At 34.7% G+C, this 16,619-nt stretch overlaps 1 protein-coding gene across 1 annotated transcript in view; it reads right to left on the bottom strand.

Moving 5' to 3' along the window:
• LOC126891843 (sialin-like) overlaps positions 1-16,619 on the bottom strand; it is a 79,230-nt gene that overhangs the window by 32,208 nt on the left and 30,403 nt on the right. The window contains exons 7-8 of the mRNA XM_050661174.1: positions 16,296-16,428; positions 14,831-14,986 (exon numbers count right to left, since the gene is read on the bottom strand). Of these exons, the coding sequence (XP_050517131.1) occupies positions 14,831-14,986; positions 16,296-16,428 (289 nt within the window). The remainder of the gene's footprint in view (positions 1-14,830; positions 14,987-16,295; positions 16,429-16,619) is intronic.

Here is a 16,619-nt window from a genome sequence, read left to right as displayed (position 1 = left end):
GAACCACTATCAAGTGAAGTAGTTTAATGAAATTTGAATGACAAAGACTTTTGCGATGTTGTGTCAGTCAAGTGATAATAGTGATGAAATGTCAGCTGTAAATAATCAGATCCTCCTTCATATTTCAAAATATTTACTGAATTTAATTACTTTAGAAATTCAAAAATAAACTGAATACAAAAAAGGGATTATATAAAAAGTATCAACTCAGATAGCGCAGGGTAATGACAACTTGGCTTCGAACGGATCAATCACAGGGAAGCATCCTTGTAGGCCGCGCAGTTGACATCCATGTAAAACAAACTCATTTTATTTTCAAAAGCATCCATGTAAACCTCCTGGATGGCATCGCGCTAAACCCCCACCGCGACTTACCTGCTCTGTTCTCTTCCATTGACTACAATGTGTTTGTTTTACATGGATATCGACATCGACCGTGACCTCCACCTCCACTTCCACCGCGACCCACTTGTTCTCTTCTTACCCTAAACCTTTAATTCAGAGTTGCAGTGGATAGAGAAAGACGGAGACAGTTTAAGAGATGTCATTTAAAATTCAAGGTGACACGAGGTCCGAATCGGACGACCGACTAAGAAGAAGAATAAGATCAATATATTTATTATATTTTATTTTTTAGTTTACTTCATTGACATTGTTTTCTGGGTTGACCACTAAATCTGGATATGCAGAATTTTTCACGTTTTTAATGTTGTAATCTTATGTTGTTAACTTCTCTATTCTGTTGATTTGCTTTCAAGTATTTAGGTTTCTTTGCATTAACGTTTGTACCACTGTTTCGTGCCACTCCCTTAAATGCTTTTATCCTATGTCTTCTGTTTCTGGGAATAGCATCAGTTTTTGCTTCCCTGTCTCCTGAATATTTCTTTCTTTTTCTCAAGTTTATTTTGTAAATATTTTTGATATATCCGTTTCTTTTCCATTTCAACATTTTTCACTTGTTTATTTTATTGGCATGATCCGTTTCTGTTTCTTTTTTTTATTGGCTAAAGTCTTATAAGCTGTTTTTAACACATCTTCTCAAAGTCCTACATCCTTTATTTATATTCAGTTTCTTAAGTTTCTTTCGAATACATTTTAAGTACTTCGTCTTTCTCTCTGAGTCATCTTAAATTACTTGTTTTCTTTTATTAATTAATTCGGTGTTCGAATTACAATAGGGAGACAAATATACTAGGACTGGATCCCGCGTGTCAAAAAAAGTTGATCAATAAATAGCGCGTTGAAAATTTGTTAATAGCTTAACGGTGTCTAGTCGGACAAACTTTGATGTATGGAAACACTGAAACAGGGAACAGGGGAAATTTGGAACGTCATACTACGAAAACGTCCCATGTATTTTGTCGGACAGAACTTGCAATTGATTTGTTGCCCTTTCATTAAACTCTAATGCAAAAATCAGACTGCAATCTGCTCTCAAACGCAGATCTTTTAATTTCCTTCAGTAATTATGTCCTGAAAACACTCCTTTCATCTCTCTTGAATTTTGAAATAAGTAATTTGTTTTTTACTTCTTAACTTGTTTTATGTTTAACAAAGCTAAAGAATTGGAATAATGAGAACATAACTTCCGCTCTTTACCCCGATGCACAATTTCGCCTGGTAAAGGTGAAAAACGTGGTATCAGAATGGGAAGTCAAGAACAGAAAGAGTAAAGAGAATGTATTGCTGTTAAAATGTAATATTAAATCAGGGGAAATGTACCGGCTGAGATTAAAAATGATGCCAGAAAATATTGCGCTGTATAGGGTGACCTCAACTGTGTTGACGAAATACGGTTAAAAATCTATTTATAAAAATCAATAATATTGTACTGTGTACAGTCCTTCCAACACGTGGATTGCGAACTCAAAAGTTTTATCAAAAATGTACAAAGGGCCTAGCCGGGTAAGATGATGAAAAGTGCCCCCAACTCGATTCGAATTCCATATAGGTCACCGTTTAGCATATATAGTGAAACTAACTTTCTGAAATTTTTAGCCCCCTAGATAGTCATGTGACCCACCTAGAGCCTAATTAAGCTTTTTAAGTTTTTATTTTGTATCTCAACCGCATCGAGAACTAGCGAAAAACTTTAAATAAAAAAGTTGTAAGCTTTAAAAAGTACTGTCCGGAATTTTTTTTTTTAATTTTTGGCCGGAAATTTAAATTTTAGAACGATTTTAAAATTTTAAATGAGTATAATAAAATAACTAAGACATTCGTTTTCACGAAAAAAATGTATAACGTGTATTTGTGCATAATATTTCACCCTGAATTTTTTCAAATTTTTAAAATTGGTGAAACGCACCTTTAAAAATAAAAAACCAGCATTTTTTTGGTTTTTTTTTTTCGTTTTTTGATACAATTTTATGCATGTTTTTCAAAAAAGGTAATACCGTCACTAGAATAGGTAATTTACTCAAAAATAATTGGAGTTTGCTTAATAAAAATTTTTTGTAATCCCATCCATTTTCAATATACAGGGCGTTGAAGAAAACAAAATTTTACACATTTTTTACGATTTTGCCGAAACTACTGGCAACATTGTAATAAAATTTGGCGAGTTTTAAGAGGTAGTTGTTGTGCATTTTTTGACATACAATTAAGAATTTTATATTTATCATTGGCGCGTATACGGGTAATAGTCTGAACTTTTTAAAGAAAAAAGATAGTACGCCACAGACATATTTCAAATTAACAATCCTTTTTGAATTCCTCGTTTAATTTGTGACAAAAAATCTATCTTCCTATTTTTTCATACGACGCGCCATTTTTTATCAAAAAATAAAACATCTTAACCCTTACAAAGTATTCGAACTTCTATTTAGTTTCTACATCTACATACGTAAACTCGTACGTCCATTATAAAAACTAATTCGAATACTTTGGAAGCGTTAATATATTTTATTTTTTGCAGCAAAACGGCGCCTCGTATGAAAAAATGATAAGATAGTTTTTTTATAGCAAATTGAATGAGGAATTTAAAAATGATTGTTAATTTGAAATATGTCAGTGGCGTACTATCTTTTTTTCTTTGAAAATTTCAGACCATTACCCCTAAGCGCGCCAATGATGAATATCAAATCCTTAATTGTATGTTAAAACATGCACAATAACTACCTCTTAAAACTCGCCAAGTGTTATTACAATGTTGCCAGTAGTTTCGGCAAAATCGTAAAAAATGTGTAAAATTTTGTTTTCTTCAACGCCCTGTATCTTGAAAATGGATGGTGTTACAAAAAATTTTTATTAAGCAAACCCCAACTCTTTTTAAATTTTTTACCTGCTCCAGTGACGGTGTTACCTTTTTTGAAAAATATGTATAAAATTGTATCAAAAAACGAAAAAAAAAACGAAAAAATGCGGTTTTTTATTTTTGAAGGTGCGTTTCACCAATTTTAAAAATTTGAAAAAATTCAGGGTGAAATATTATGCAAAAATACACGTTATATATTTTTTTCGTGAAAACGAATGTCTTAGTTATATTTTTATACTCATTTAAAATTTTAAAATCGTTCTAAAATTTTAATTTCCCGCCAAAAATTAAAAAAAAAATTTCGCACAGAACTTTTTAAATCTTACAAATTTTTTATTTAAAGTTTTTCGCTAGTTCTCGATGCGGCTGAGATAAAAAATAAAAACCTAAAAAGCCTAATTAGGCTCTAGGTGGGTCACATGACCATCTAGGGGGCTAAAAATTTCAGAAAGTTAGTTTCACTATATATGCTAAACGGTGACCTATATGGAATTCGAATCGAGTTGGGGGCACTTTTCATCATCTTACCCGGCTAGGCCCTTTATTAATTTTGCCAACGCTTCCGATCTCCCAAATATGTCATTATGATACTCTTGATTTAAGGGTGATTTCAAATACAGCTGTCACTCGGCTGTCAGTGGTAACATTGAGACAAATCTTCCAGTGTTATCGCCTCAACACAATAGTATCGTTCGCGGTAACGATCCTGAACTAGTCCAGGATTAATTCGCATGCGCACTTTAAAAAAGAGCGTTCGTGGTAATCGAGTTCTGAACTGCTAGTCCGGGATTTTGTCAGATTTGTCGTTCGCGGTAACCGAACTGCGAGTTCGGAACCAGTCCAACCGATCTTTGGGATCTGAAGCGAACTCGGAGTCCGAATATGCGCAATAGGAATTTCAAAATACTTAAAAACATTTCTATAATGTTTTGTGCTTTAAACAGCTGTTTTGTAGCGGTGTTTGCATTTCATTGTGTGTTTATTTCATTTGTTTTTAATACTGTGGTTTAACTCAAAAGTTTAGAAATTTGTTGCTTGTGATTATCAATAAAACCTTTTTTACATACTTTGTTGTAAGTATATCTAAAGTTTACAGTAATATGATCATAAAGAAATAAAACATTTTTTAATATGAAGATATGTACTAAATAGGTACTGTGTGTCTCTTTAAAGTTAAATATTTATTATATTATGTAACAATAAAACACTGAAAACGTTTGTTTTCTATACTTCCACAAAATTTATTATAACTATGTGACTACACCTGTTTCGGCAGAGTGCCTTTCTCAAGTGATTTAGTTTACAATGTGTTTGCCTTTTTAAGGTCTTTAACTGAAGAGGTTGAGGAGTGGGGAGCTGTTTGTCTCGAGTTGGTCATTCAGAATTATATCTGTATTTTTTAATTTATTAATTTCCATAAATTCTGATAAATATAGCTTAAGGCCTTTATTTTGAATATTCAGGATTTGAAACTCTTCATTAAAAGAATTATTATGATCTAGAAGGTGACGTGCGTATTATGTAGAAGTGTCTGTTTTTCTATTGCTGAAAGCCCTTTTGTGTTCTGCTATCCGTTTGTCAAAGATTCTGCCAGTTTGACCGATGTAAGTTTTCGGACAGTCACCACAAGTTAGTTTGTAGACACCACTCTGTAGTTGTTTTCTCTTTCGGCTCTTATTGTTCTTAATATATTTGCTTATGTTGTTGTTAGTTCTGAAAGCTGGTGTTATTCCTTTCTTTTTTATGTATCTGGCTATTTTTGTTGTTATCTTGCCAGTATATGTGATAGAAAAGAAGGTACTGGGTTCTTTCTGTGGTGGTGGATAGACTAATTTCAGGGCTTTCTTATGGAGTTTTTGGTTTAAGATTTTTATTAATTGTTTGTTCGTTATAGCTATTGTTTACTGCTATTTGTTTAATGATGTTCAGTTCTATTTCGAAGTTAATTTTGACATGATAATTTCTGTCAATCTATGTATCATTCCATGGTAGGCTGCTAATTTGTGTGGTGTAGGATCGGATCATGAATTGTGTACATTTGTGTCAGTATGGGTAGGTTTATGATATACGGAGAACTCATGTTTGTTGTGTAGTCTGGTAATTGTTACATCTAGAAATTTTATGGACTTATTCTGTTCTGTTTCTATTGTAAACTCAATATTACTATAAAGTGAATTAATTTCTGTTAGTTCCAGGCAACTTGACCAATTTCTATCATACATTAATTCACTTCATAGCAATATTGAGTTTACAATAGAGACAGAACAGAATAAGTTCATAAACTTTCTAGATGTAACAATTACAAGACTACACAACAAACATGAGTTCTCCGTATATCATAAACCTACCCATACTGACACAACTATACACAATTCATCATCCCATCCTACGCAACACAAATTAGCAGCCTACCATAGACTGACAGAAATTCCCATGTCAAAAAATAACTTCTAAATAAAACTGAACATCATTAAAAATAGCAGTAAGCAATGGCTATAACGAACAAACAATTAATAGAAATTTTAAACCAAAAACTCCATAAGAAAGCCTTGAAATTAGTATATCAACCCCCACAGAAAGAACCCAGTACCTTAATTCTGCTCTATCACATATACTGGCAAGATAACAACAAAAATAGCCAGATGCATAAAGAAAGAAAGTAATAACACCAGCTTTCGGAACTAACAACAACTTAAGCAAATATATTAAGAACAATAAGAGCCTAAAGATAAAACAACTACAGAGTGGTGTCTACAAACTAACTTATGGTGACTGTCCGAAAACCTACATCGGTCAAACTGGCAGAACCTTTGACAAACGGATAGCAGAACACATAAGGAACTTTCAACAATAGAAAAACAGATACTTCTACATACGCACTTCACCTTCTAGATCATATTCATTCTTTTAATGAAGAGTCTGCATATTCAAAATTCTGCATATTCAAAATAAAGGCCTCCAGCTATCTTTATTATAATCTCTGGAAATTAATAAATTAAAAAATACAGATATAATTCTGAATGACCAACTCAAGTCAAACAGCTCCCCACTCCTCAACCTCTTCAGTTAAAGACTTTAAAAAGGCAAACCCATAGTAAACTAAATCACTTGAGAAAGACACTCTGCCGAAACAGCTGTAGTCACATAGTTATAATAAATTTTGTGGAAGTATAGAAAACAAACGTTTTCAGTGTTTTATTGTTAGATAGATGTACAAATTTATTTATTTTACCAACGCTTTCGATCTCCCAAAAATGTCATTATGATAAGCTTGATTTAAGGGTGATTTCAATTACAGCGGTCACTCGGTTGTCAGTGGTAACATTGAGACAAATCTTTCATTGTTATCGCCTCAACACTATATTCATCAAACGTTCAAAGACAAAAATTAAGATCGTGCATCTGCTTCGGTTGGCTCCGTATCGAGGAGAGAGTGGACTGGCAGGGTCGCCAGTCTAGGAGGGGGCAGTGATACTGACTGATTGTGGACGGACAATCGAGTGACAACTTTATTTGAAAACACCATTAAATCAGAAGTGCCAAGTCTACAGCAACTGTACCAAATTCAGTTTAGTCCAGAGTCCAGACAGCAGAAATCTGGTGAATCTCTTCAAGAATTTGAAGCCAATATTGCACGCCTTATCAGACTAGCCTATCCCTAGCTAGATGACTTTCTGAAACAACTTGTGGTCCAGAGTTTTGTACATAGACTACGACTTCTTCTTCTTCTACGGCACTACAGCCCAAATTGAGCCTTGGCCTCCTTTATTTTTTGCCTCCACCCTTGCCTGTCTGTGGCTGCTCTTCTCCATACACGGACTCCTAAAAGGGCTTGTGCGTCGCTGTTTACTGTGTCTTCCCAGCGCTTTCGTGGCTTCCCAACCGGTCTCTTTCCTTGCATTCTAGCATTCAGTGCTCGTTTTGGTAGCCTATCCTCTCCCATTCTTATCACATGTCCGGCCCATTGCAATCTTTGTAATCTAATGAAGTCTGACAGGGGCGTTTCCTTATAAAGTTGATAAAGCTCGTTGTTGTATCGACTTCTGAAGATTCCGTTTTCCCTCACAGGTCCTAGTATTCTCCTAAGTACTTTCCTTTCGAATGTGTCGAGTTTGTTTTTGGATGTTTCTTTCAGCACCCAGACTTCACTGCCATAGCATGTTATTGGTCGAATTAAGGTTTTATAGATTCTCATCTTTGTATTTCGGTGGACACTTTTTGACCGAAATATATGGGAGAGGGCAAAATAAGCTCTGTTTGCCTGCGTTATTCTCTTCCTTATTTCTCCATCTTCTGATCCGTCGGCATATATTTCTACTCCCAGGTATGTAAACTTTTCAACCGTTTCAATGTCATCTTCATGTATAATGTTTTCTGGGACTATATTTCTTCTCGTCTGAGTCATTATTTTTGTTTTTTCTGTGTTAATTTCCAGACCTAGCATTTTTGTTTGTGTTTTTAACTCTGCATATGTTTCCTGTGCTCCTGTTGATGTTCTACTCATAATATTAATATCATCAGCATAAGCGGCCAGTTGAACCGTTCGGTTGGTCAGTAGATTTCCTCGTCTAGTTTGCATTTGCCTAACCGCATACTCCAGTGCCAGGTTAAACAATGTTGGGGCCAGCCCATCTCCCTGTTTTAGTCCCTGCGAAATGTTAAAAAGGTCTGTCCGGTGGTTTTGTATTCGTACACATGCCTGAGTTTCATCCATTGTGGCTTTAATGAGTCTTATTAACTTGTGTGGTATTGCCAATTCAGCCAATATATAGTATAGTTTGTTCCTTTTGACTGAGTCGTATGCCTGTTTGAAGTCTACAAACACATTGTGAACATCAATATCGTGTTCCCATGCTTTGCTCAAGATCTGTTTTACTGTGAATATTTGATCCAGTGTCGATCTTCCCCGTCGGAAGCCCGTCTGATACTCTCCAATAATATTTTCTGCTAGTGGTTGGAGCCGCTGGTTTATAATATACGTGAGGACTTTATATGCTGTACATAGTAGAGAGATTCCACGGTAGTTTTTGCACTGGAGTTTGTCTCCTTTTTTATAGATCGGGCATACTATACTTTTCTTCCAGTCGTCGGGTATTTTCTCTTCTTGCCATACGTCTCTGATGAGCGCGTGGATGTGACTTGCTAGGTGGTCGCCACCTACCTTATATAGTTCTGCTGGTATTTCATCAACTCCCGGAGCTTTATTGTTTTTCTGGGCCTTAATGGCTTCGAAAACTTCCTCTATGGTTGGAGCTTCTACTCCATTCTCTTCTACGTAGATCATACCCATTTCATCTTCCATGTCTACTTGAGTTCCAAGTAGTGTCTGAAAATAATGCTTCCAGGTTTCTGTGACTTTCTGTTGGTCACTGATTATTTGCCCACTTTCATCTTTACATAGACTTGTTTGAGGTTTATACCCACTTTTTATCTTTTTTAGGTATTCGTAAGCCCCCCTAATTTCGTTATTTTTGAAATGTTCTTCCATTTTTTCTATTTGTCCATTTTCATAGGCTCTCTTTTATTTCTACATGTCTTGTCTGCTTTCCGTCTTGCGACTTCAAATAATGTTCGTCTTTCCCGTGTTCTTCTTGTTATGTACATTTTGTGTGCTTCATTTCTTTCCTCGATTGCTTGTCTGCACTCGTCATCAAACCATGCTGCTCTTCTCTCCTTTTTCTTGTTTCCCAGACTACGACTACGCGATGCCAAAATGCAGCAGATTATGCAGCAGGAAAGAGGCAGCAAAAACCACGTCAAAAAGTCACGTAAGAATCCGCCAAGATTAAGCCACCAATACTAATAAAAAACTTGGTGAACTTCTAGCAACGTTTGAAGGTTTTCTCAAGCAAATAGAAAATAGGGGCTGAAAGTCGTCCAACCATACTTAGATGTTGGAAATGTGGAAAAACTGTACAGGAAAACGAGCGGTGATCATCCGTATTATTTTCGACTCCAATAAAACAACATCTCATATCTCATTAAAATATAAAAAATCTATGGTTACAGTCCGTTCAACTACATCATATTTTCCTCCATCATAAATTACATAAGCGTAAAATTAATTACAAATGGATTAATTTGATTGTTTAATAATACCAAATCGGAATTTTCATAACAGCTATAACAGCAATAAAATTCAACATGTAAATTCCTCACCAAGCTTTTGTTGACCTACAGCAGGGTTGTCCAACTGGCGGCCCGCGGGCCGCATCCGGTCTGCGAGGCTATTTGTTGTGGCCTACATAAGATTTTCGAAAAGCATATATTTCTTTAAATTGCCACTGTGAAAAAAGATTTTTTAATTTATATTTTATGGTTTAGCAGTGTTTTTACATCACAAGTACTGTACCGCGTGCCGCTTCGCGGACGTGTAACGAACACAATCGTCCTCCACCACTATGAGAACTGCACTGATTACTGCGCATCACAGTTCACGCAGGCCACACCTCCCACTGCTTACCATCCGTCGCCAGCCGCCATCGTGCCAGTGTGCTACTGACACGTAGGCTAGTCGGCTAATCTATTACGTTGCTAGTGAACAGTGAACTTGATTAATTCTTTGTCTTGATTCCCTCTTATACAATAATGAGTGTAAAACCAGTAAAACGGAAAATTGATAGTGAGAACAGAATTTACAAAGAAAGTTGGGAGAGTGATTACTTGATTGCTAACAATAATGGAAAGTTGCAGTGCTTAGTGTGCATGAATGTCGTTTCAGTGCCTAAAGAATATAATGTGAGAAGACATTACACAATAATGCATGAAAATAAGTATGCTACGTACACAAATGAAAGTCGGCGTGCCCTAGTTGCAGATTTGAAGAAAAAGCTTAAACAGCAAACTGGTATGTTCAGTAAAATATTACACTATCAAACGCATTCTTTGCATGCATCTTATGCCGTGTCGCTTGAGCTGGCAAAGGCAAAAAAACCTTTCACTGATGGCAATTTGATAAAAAAATGTGCTGTTGAAATGGCCAAAGCTTTCGGTGATTCTAAAATGGCGGAGAAATTTGAATCGGTGCCACTTTCATATCAAACCATAAAAAGAAGGATTGTTGCTATGGGTGAGCAAGTAGAAAAATCTATGCTTAGCCCGGTTAAGAAAAGTTCATATTTCTCACTTTGTTTGGATTAAAGCACTGATCAAACCGATGTTAGTCAGCTGTTAATATTTGTGCGCACTACTTTTGATGATTTTACCAGTAAAGAGGAGTTATTTGATATTTGTCCTCTTTATGGAACAACAAAAGGAAAAGACATCTATGAGGCTGTGAAGAAAACAGTTGACAGAATTGGAGGCTTTGATAAATGTTCAGCCATAGCAACAGACGGGGCCCCATCAATGACAGGTAAAAAAATTGGATTAGTGGGTCTGCTTCGAGAGAATGGTGTCACTTGCCCAATAATTAATTGTATTATACATCAGGGAGCTTTATGTGGAAAATCAGTCAAGGAAGATCAAGTTTTCCAAACCGTGATTAATATTATAAATATGATTAGAGGTGGAAATCGATCTCTTTTACACAGGCAACTTAAGCAGTTTTTAGTGGAAACAGAGGCTGAGTATGGAGACTTGCTAATGTAAAACCATGTAAGGTAGCTGAGTGCAGGAAAGTGCATGGAACGATTTTTTGCCATAAGAAAGGAAATCCCTGCATTCCTCAACAAATACGTTTCATCTGACACAACTGAACTGGAAGAGAAGTTTAAGGATCCAGAATTCTTAAGACAGTTAGCTTTTATAACAGATCTGACTAATCATCTTAACATGTTAAACTTGAGTCTTCAAGGAAGAAACCAGACGGTTTCAGATTTGATCGGAATGATAAACGGATTCCGGAATAAGCTGAACGTGTTTAAACCTGCTTTGGAAAAGAACAACCTGACACATTTCCCTAGCTGTCTGCAAATAGCAGAAGAATTCAACGGTGAGGAAAATATTGAGTTTTCATCCTGCATTTCACAAATTGAACAAGTTATTGATGAATTCAATACAAGATTTGAAGAAATTGAAAGTCTCAAAAGCAGTGTACTACTTTATAATAACCCTCTTGGAGCAACCATTGATGATCAACCACCCAACTTACAGCTTGAGTTATGTGATCTTCAAGCAGACATGTTCCTAATCACCAGACAAGAAAAGTTCCTAATCACTCACTTTATTTTGTTATTACTTCTAACAAAATTATTATATGGCCCGCGACAACATCAAAGGTTTTAGTTTTGGCCCTTGAGGCATTGCAAGCTGGACACCCCTGACCTACAGCATCCGTATTTTTGTATTAAACGCCAGAATCAAAGTCTTCGGGGTTCATGTTTTATTGTGGATTGTTCATTGATTATGTAGAAATGAAATGCAAATATTGAAATGTCGAGGAAAATTGCTGAGTGAACTTTGAAATTTAAATCAAGAATGAATCAATATTATATTTATTAACAGGGTGCGGGATTAGTGAAAAGAAGTCCCACTACTACACACACCGGCAAAATTAGCCGAACACGTTAAAAATGGGACATGTTTGATGTCTCGTATTTCATAAACCAGTGGTCCGATTTGAGTGATTCGTTTAGTATGTTATAGTCTTATTATTTAAGAATATCGTTGTAATAATAATGTTGCTAGACAGGTAAATACCATTTTATACCGGGTGTACCAATCATACTGTGTTTTCTTCTTAAAGTTTGGAACACCCTGTGGAATATTCTAGCATATGTAAAATATTAAAATTAATACTCGATTGTAGACTTAGGCTTGCTTAACATTTTATTTTTGGATTCATTTACTTATTTGAGATAATAAAAAAGTTATGTGCGTTAACAACTATCCATGTTTTTATCAATAAATCCTCATAGTAAGGGAGGAAAGTATACTAAATTTGCAGTTACTCGAGCGTTATGGGGACCTATTGGATTGTGAAGAGTATGTGCTAAAATCAGAAAAAAGTTAAGTTTTCCATAAAGTGGGGGACTTTTTATTTTCCATTTGAAACAATGATTTTTCTCCGATTATAGCGCTATCTATCCATAATTCGAAAAAATATGTCGAATAAAAGTTGCTTATTTTTACGTAAAGAATCCAAATCTGCAATAAAAATTGGGGGCTCCTATTTAAGATTTTAAATTAAATCCCCATCCCACCTCCATGGGGGCTCGTGACACCCCACGGAGAGGGGTGGGATGTAAATTAAAAATTATAAATACGAACCCTGCGATATTTTGCGAAATGAACATCAGATCGTAAAACTGCAAAATACACCTATTCAATATTTTTCAAAAATCTACCGAATGGCACCAAACACGACCCCCACGGAGGTGGGGTGGGGGGTTGCATTAAAATGTTAAATAGGAGCCCCCAATTTTTATTGCAGATTTGGATCCTTGACGTAAAAGTAAGCAACTTTTATTCGCAACATTTTTTCCTATTATGGATAAATGGCGCTATAATCGGAAAAAAACGATTGGTGGAAATGGAAAATTAAATTGAAAAATGGAGAGTCCCACACTTTATGGAAAACTTAACTTAACTTTTTTTGGTTGTAGCACCCACTCTTCACAATCCACTCCAGGTCCCAAGAACACTCGAGTAATTGCAAATTTAGCATACTTTTTTCCCCTACTATGAGGATTTATTGATAAAAAACATGGTTAGATGTTAAAGCACATAACTTTTTTATTTTCCAACATAAGCAAATGAATCAAAAAAGAAAATGTTAAGAAAGCATAATTCTACAATCGAGTTTTAATTTTAATAATTTATATATGCTGGAATATTCCACAGGGTGTTCCGAACTTTAAGAAAAAAACACAGTATGCTTGTTACACCCGGTATAAAATGACATTTACCTGTCTAGCAACAATATTACTATACCGATATTCTTAAATAATAAAGCCATAACATACTAAAAGAATCACTCAAATCGGACCACTGGTTTATGAAATACGAGACATCAAACATGTCCCATTTTTAACGTGTTCGGCTAATTTTGCCGGTGTGAGTTTGTCGTAAGAGATGCGAAAAAAAATTATTCAAGTAAAAGCTGAATCATAAAAAGGACCATAATTTAAAAATATTTTCAAATATATAGAGTTACTCGCATTGACAGGTTGAAACAAAATTTGATATCAGAGATTTTGATAAAATATAAGAACTGAGTCGCATTATACAGGGTGTTTCATTAATAATTGTCCATATAGTAACTGGAGAAACCTTAGCACAAAGTACGAAGATTTAACCTAAAACACTTAAATAAAATGTGGTTCCTTACTGAGTTACAGGGTGTTTTATCTAAAAATTTAAAAAGTATTTTTGCCCAGAATTTTAAAACTATTCGACGTATCTTTTTCATACTTGGCAGAAAGTGCGACTACCATACCCCCTACTAAACTGTGATAAACAAACGTTTCTATCTACTACCAGAGGCGTACGGCAGGGGATCGTAAATGGTTGACCCTTCTCAAATTCTACGCCACTGGAGGAATTACTATTTTAGTGCCATTTTTAGATTCTTCAATATTTTCTACGTAAATAATATACTCTTCATTGGTAACGATAAAGTCATTAGTTTTCGAGATATTTGAAGTTAAAATATGAAACAGCATAGTTATTTTGATTAATTTATGGTATGATTCATATGATTAAAATTTAAAAATCATTTGTACCCAGTACTTTAAAACTATTTGGCGTATCCTTATCATACTTAGCAGAAAGTGTAGGTACTGTACACCCTAGTAAATTAAGATAAATAAACGTTTCTAGCTACTACCAGAGGCGTACGGCAGGGGATAGTGGCAGGTTGGCCCTTCCAAAAGTCTACACCACTGACGAAATAGCTATTTTAGTGTAATTTTTTGATTTTCCAATACTTTTTATGCAAATAATATTATGTTCATTCGTAACGATAAAATGATTAGTTTTCGAGATATTTGAAATTAAAAATGAAGCGACACAATACATTAATCAAATAACGGTGTCGTTTCATTTTTAACTTCAAAGATCTCGAAAACTAATGACTTTATCGTTACGAATGAAGAGTATATTCTTTTCATAGAAAGTATTGGAGAATCCAAAAATTGAACTAAAATAGCAATTCCGCCAGTGGCGTAGAATTTGGAAAGGGTCAACCATTCACTTTCCCCCGTCGTACGCCTCTGGTAATAGACAGAAACGTCTGTTTAACATAATTTAGTAGTTTGTACAGTACCTATACTTCCTGCCAAGTATGAAAAGGATGCGTCAAATAGTTTTAAAATGCTGAGCAAAAATAGTTTTTAAATATTTAGATAAAACACCCTGTAACTCAGTAAGGAACCATATTTTATTTAAGTGTTTTAGGTTAAATCTTCGTATTTTGTGCTAAGGTTTCTCCAGTTACTATATGGACAATTATTAATGAAACACCCTGTATATTCTGCTGATAAAGTATTTTAGACTGCACAAACCTGCCTTAATATTACTCTTTATATCTGCGTTTAAATTGAGAACCATGTCTCTTTTAGTTACTTGAAATACTTAAGAAATTAATCAAAATTTCTCAATTATAAATATAAAACGTGATATAGAATTAATTACCTGAATAATTCGGGCACCTATCTACTTGTCCCGCAAGTACGCCAGTGGTAATTGCTCCATGAAAAATGACAGCCACCGCTGATATTACAACGGCAGCTATTTTATGACATCCTACGTAGGCCAGTGCAATCATACACACTCCTTCTAGTCCATTGCCTACAATCATGATCTTGATAAATTTAAAGGAAGAAAATAATAAAATTAAAATAATTACAACTCCACTAAATTCCAATAAGACATGGAATGCATGTAAACAAAGATTATTATAATTGTTAAAGGTGTAATATAAAAGATATAATATTATTAACATCACGTTATCACTTTGTCTCTTTTCTCAATTATTAGATTTTATTGTATAGTATATAAATTATTGTAATCAGTGAATACATAGATAGTGAAATAATAATCATAATTAAATAATTGAATAATTTACGCGATTATACATATACAAGTAACTGTTCTTAAATTCTTACAGCCCAAAAAAATACTGCCAAAAATTTGATTATATAAAAATATAATTATAAGGCTGAAGTTTAGAAAGATTTGGTTTAAATTGATTTTTCCTGCATTTTATAACCCTGATGGGGCACTGGCCTGGGGGTTTTAATGGCGTCTGAGGGCTGAGGCTGCTGCCTCTGATATTATTTAAATAATAGTTCTTGAAATATATATAATTATATATAAGGGTCTGATTTATAAGGTTATAAACTTTTTAAAAGACATTTAACGAAACTTAAATTTTTTTATAATGAGATATGCCGAAAGATGCTGCCGAAAGACTTCCAACTTCATGTAAATGAATTGTACAGGAAAACATAAAAATTAAATTACTGTATAATACCCCACCCAAATGGGGTCTAGGACGTTTCATCGCCGCCGTTTCGATAGCGCCAGTTCATCGCCGGCCGTTTCGATCCCGCCGGTTCATCGCCAGTCAGTTAATCGCTAACTGATATATTTTCGAATTTTCGACCAATTTTCGACAGTTACATTTATTATTTATTTTTAGTATTAGATAGGAATTCTAGGAAATGCGAGATATGACCATTCCCGTTGCCATACTTAATCTTTTAATAGACTTTTAAACTTTTATAATATAAAATATAATTTAATTCTACAAATTTAATACTGTTTAGTATCAAATTTAGGGGAAGTAGAAATAGAACAGTAAATTAATATAATAATATTTTTTATCTATTTATTTGTCATAAGTTTTGAACTGAATTTAACGTCGTGTCGTATCATCTCCCATAATACAAGATCAACTGACTAACTGGCACTGGCGATGAAACGGCCGGCGATGAAACGGCCGGCGATGAAATGGACTGGCGATGAACCGGCGGCATCGAAACGGCGGCGATGAACCGGCGGCGATGAAACGTCCCATTCCGCCCTAATGCATGCACCCAGGACCGATCACAAAAGCGCTTAAAATATAATTCTTCCTATACAAAAGGATACTTACTGCAAACTGTCGCCAATTTTCTGAGATTGGTTCTACTAATCTTTTCTTTTCGAAGTAGGAAATCGCCAAACATGGAAAAAGTATATGCGAATAATAATCTGCATAAATGAGGCATTCCAGAAATGAATCCAGTCTGAAATTATGAAAATATTTGTTAATGGTATAGGCGCAAAATGTCGCCTGTTAAAATGTTGAATGTAATTCAAATGTATTCATTTTTTTCGAGTCCTAAGAAAACGAATAATTATTTTTGAACAATTTAAACGCAGAATGAAATACTGCATTATTACCGAGTGCCGAAAGTTCCTTAGAATAACAAAAAAG

The sequence above is a fragment of the Diabrotica virgifera genome, chromosome 9 (genome assembly GCF_917563875.1).
Source record: "Diabrotica virgifera virgifera chromosome 9, PGI_DIABVI_V3a".
NCBI classification, from domain to species: Eukaryota; Metazoa; Arthropoda; class Insecta; order Coleoptera; family Chrysomelidae; genus Diabrotica; species Diabrotica virgifera.
This window is presented reverse-complemented; position numbering and strand designations above follow the sequence as displayed.